The sequence below is a fragment of the Dinoponera quadriceps genome, unplaced genomic scaffold (assembly GCF_001313825.1).
Source record: "Dinoponera quadriceps isolate SergipeBrazil2010 unplaced genomic scaffold, ASM131382v1 scaffold558, whole genome shotgun sequence".
In the NCBI taxonomy this organism is placed as follows: Eukaryota; Metazoa; Arthropoda; class Insecta; order Hymenoptera; family Formicidae; genus Dinoponera; species Dinoponera quadriceps.
The window spans coordinates 1-4,390 of NW_014554665.1; the positions used below are offsets into that span (position 1 = coordinate 1).

Genomic DNA, 4,390 nt, shown 5'->3' on the forward strand with positions numbered 1-4,390 from the left:
CGATCGCCATGACACCGAACACAAGCAGAGGAGTTACTTGAATCTTGACCCGTGTTCTTTTCTCGAGCAGCCAGAAGAAGAAACCAGGGATCAGGACGCAACATAGGAAGGTCGAAGAGATCGTGATCAACAGAAGCCTGCTAATTTTGCCGCCGATGGTTTTGTCTACAGACAGGGAAGGCCAAACTCCGAGTGCGCTTAAAACATGACGTGTTACTTGCGTGATGTACATAATATCATCTTGATAATGTTCGTTGCTTCGCATGTTTTTGCAAATTTCTAAAGAAAATCGTTTCACAATTTTATTTACGAGGGACTACTTTTAAAAGTGAATTGTCACGCAAGTTACTATAAACACGATGAAATGCAAACGGGAGCTTGGTCACTACTGGCAGTTGCAGAGATAGCCGCGAATAATATAAGTTCGCTTTTCGCGTGCGCTTGCGCGGTTTTAACATTCAAATGTTGCGTGCGAGGAGCACTTGAAAGTTCGAGCAACATTCGCAAGACAACTCGCTTGCTTGGATCGGGATTTATGATGATAATTATATTTATTCGCCCACGTGTATCTCCTTCATCGGAAAATTACGAATAAGTTACAACTTTGTTTTTTTCTGTACCGAAAGTTGCAATTGCAGCCAACGTAAGTTTACAGCAAGTAATAGTTTTAATTACACAATGCAGAACGCTTATATTCGTCCATATGCAGAAGTCAACAGGTGTAACAATATAGTTCGTGTGTAGCGTATGGTTGGTGCGCGTGTGGTGTTTTTAATAAATGTGAAATATATAGAAAAGAAAAAAGAAAATAATTGCAAAAGTCATTAGAATGATTGCAAAAATTTTTGTGAAAATTCAATATATAGCTTGATGCCATACATTAAAACAGTACGGAAAAATAGAAAAAATTATTTATTTACGTACATGATGTTGTTATCTTCTATGATCATGTCTGAATAAATGTTGTTATACTTGAACAGACGTTGTTCGAAAAACTTAGTATGCTACTTTTGTTTACAGTACGGAGGAAGAAAGTGTTTCTACGAAGGAAAGCTTTTATATCCTGAAGAATCATGAAAAATTCGAGGTTTTGCAAAGAAAAATTACCTATAATAACAATGTATAAAATATAGTCTTTGACTTGGAAACAAAAAACCGGTAGTATGTTATCGCATGTCTTGATTGATAACAAAAATATTTGTCGTTGTTTATCGTAACATATTTATTATAACTTTTTGTTTCAAATAAATAGTATGTTTGAATTATGCTTTATAATGACCGACAATGATCATAGTGTAATAGACCGTCCTGTTGTGGAGATTTCAATGCCAAGTGAAACAAATCTGTCTGCACAATGTGAGGCAGGAGGCGCATAAATAATGTGATACGTCGATCTTATGTGTTTCAAACCCACCGTAAAAAAAAAAGTCGTATGAATATATATGTTTTCACATAAGATATGTATTTAAATTGGGAATACATATTCTATGTCTGCACATTGCATCAATCTCTGCATTTGACACATCCATTGTACTAATATACACTATATAATGTCATCATTGTAATGCATAATTCATATCATTATCTCGATAAAAGTACAAATATTCAATCTGTTACGTTTCGAAGCATATTAAAATACGTCATAGATGCTTTGACCACCTAAAACACAATATGGCGCAATTGCTCGCTTAACATTTTCAAACCATCTCGTTAGTATCGACGAAAAAAGTTATTTAATTGCGATAAGAAATCTAATTAATTGCGAACCGTAAATGTAAAACGTATGAAGAATATTATACACATGAATATGAGACGAATTATTTAAATCACATGGACTGAAAGAAACGTTATTCATAAATAAAATAATTCTGCCACATATTGTTAACTTTTCTGCAATATAAAAACACAGCAAATCATATATGTAATAAATAGATCCGTTTGAAAATATCATCTTACGTCACCAAATGTCTTGAGGGAGAGGTCCATGACTTTTCCAGCGGTAATCTTGGTCGGCGAGTTGGACATGATCATCACAAGCACGATGCCGCGTGCTTTCCTGTCCGGAAGACGGTACCACTCAAGCTCGCACGATGTAATAGCTACTTTTTCCGCCTGTTATTAATATTATCAAATCCACGTGGAGCAAAAATGTACAGATTGACTAATCAATACTTCAGTAATACCATTATTTTTAATAACAAATAAAAGTCGTCAACTTCACTTTTATGAAACAAGAAATATTGTTATATTATTTGCGTTAAATAAAAAATTTCATTTATATATGCGCATTTCTACACGCATTATATAATATCGGTTGTTGTGTGATGGCATCTGCCGTTAAGATCTGACAGGTCAACTCGAATGAACATACCTGGATGGAGAGTTGTTCACCAGTGTAACAAAACATAAACATATTTATCATCAGAGATATGAGCGCTATGAAATAAGTGCACATACCTATTGTATTGCTATTCTCCCATTCCTATAAATGTAGGATCTTAATGAAAGAGCGATTAAATCATGTTCACAAGGACACACAGCACAATTCCTTTCCTCTTTGAACTAAACCGATAGAAAAAATAACAAACCATTATTATACAATATCCTAGAATGCAGACGACTATCGAGCAACCCATTAATTCTATCAGACATACTTGTTGCATAGTGTGCTCCACTAATTTCAAAAAACTGAAATGTGGTTATGGATAATATTAAATCAATATTTCCAGGAAGAACGAGAAAGAAGATTGAAAAACTGCTGTCCACACCCGCGGTGTTCAACGTTAATAATAGCGATCAATTATTATTATGGTGATGACATAGATTCAATCAAAATGACAAGTCACAAAAACACTCACTTTCGTATTCGTATTTGATATTCAACAATTTCGGCCAGCTTCCGATTCACACTGTGTTTCTCATTCCACTGCTCTTCGACAAGATGTGTCATCAGATTTATCAGTATTTTCAACTGGCCACAAGCATGCATTACAAAGACAGCTGTAAGACCACAAACGCCCGTCGTAATCGAGAAGGTAACTAAACCCGAGAAGAACTGCATCGCGAAAATCATCTCGTAATTCGGGCTGACTTGCGCGTCGAGGGAGAAAAAGTAACCCGGACAAGGCAAAGGCTTGATCGTGATATTTTGCGCGGTAACGATCTTTCCTTTGGACAACGGCAGGATCGACCGGAAGGAGAGCCCGCTACCGTACATGAAGACTCCGCAAAGTACGACCAGACGTCTCCCAGTTCTCGCTGATTCGAGCATTGTGTTTCGTGCGTCCGTATTCATCACGTTTTTCCAGTCATCTTCGATGTGTTTCAGGCAACGCTTGATCTGTCCTTCTCGAAATATCAAATTGCTGTATTTACCGATTGCCATGACACCGAACAGGAGTATAGGAGTCGTCTGAATCTTAATGCGCGTTCTCTTCTCAATAAGCCAGAAGAGGAAACCAGGAATCAGGACGCAATAGAGGAGAGTCCAAGAGATCGTAATCAACAGGAGCCTACAAATCTTGCCGCCGAAGGATTTGTTTACAGACAAAGATGGCCAAACTCCGAGTACACTTAAAACGTGACGCGTTACTTTCGTGATGTACATAATATCATCTTGATAATGTTCGTTACTCCGCATGATTTTGCAAATTTTCGATGGAAATCGTTTCTTAATTTCGTTTATGGGAAATTTTTTTTTAAAGTGAATTAGCGCGGAAATTACTATGAACAAGGTGATATGCAAACGGGAGCTCGATCACAACTGGCAATTGTAGAGAGAGAGCTGCGAATAAAATGAATTCACCGTTCGATTGCGCTTGCGCAACTTTAATATTCGAATGTTGCGTGCGGGAAACACTTGGAAGTTCGAGCAAAGTTCTTAAGCCAACTCGCTCACGGAGGATCGGAACCTTTTGCGACAATAAATATTTTTGTTCGCCAACGTGTACCTCCTTCTTTAGAAAACTACGACGAATAAGCACAAAACTTTGTTCCTCTCTGTACCGAAAGTTATGATTGCAGCCAACGTAAGTTGACAGCAAGTAATAGTTTTGACTACACAGTGCAAAACGTTTGGATCCGCTCGCGTGTAGAAGTCAACGGGTACAATAACATTTTTCATATGTGACATGCGGCCGATGTGACCGTATGGTATATTTTTAAGTGTAAAATTGTATACAAACGAAAAATGAAATTATTGCTATAGTCATTGCAATGATATCAAAATTTCTGTGAGAATTCGGCACTCAATGTTGTATATTATAACAATATGGCAAAATAGAGAAAAAATATTTTTCTTCAAGTACATGTTTTTATCTTCTATGATAGAAATATATTTAAATCGAAGGCATATATATATATATATATATATATATATATATATATATAT

At 36.4% G+C, this 4,390-nt stretch overlaps 1 protein-coding gene across 1 annotated transcript; it reads right to left on the reverse strand.

The window, feature by feature from the left end:
• Positions 1-1,947: 1,947 nt before the first annotated feature.
• On the reverse strand, positions 1,948-3,640 carry LOC106740685 (odorant receptor 13a-like). Its single transcript, XM_014611955.1, has 4 exons — positions 2,859-3,640; positions 2,589-2,688; positions 2,372-2,482; positions 1,948-2,112 (listed from the first exon to the last, which is right to left on the reverse strand). The coding sequence occupies exons 1-4, from the start codon at positions 3,638-3,640 to the stop codon at positions 1,948-1,950; spliced, it is 1,158 nt and encodes a 385-aa protein (XP_014467441.1).
• Positions 3,641-4,390: the final 750 nt, after the last annotated feature.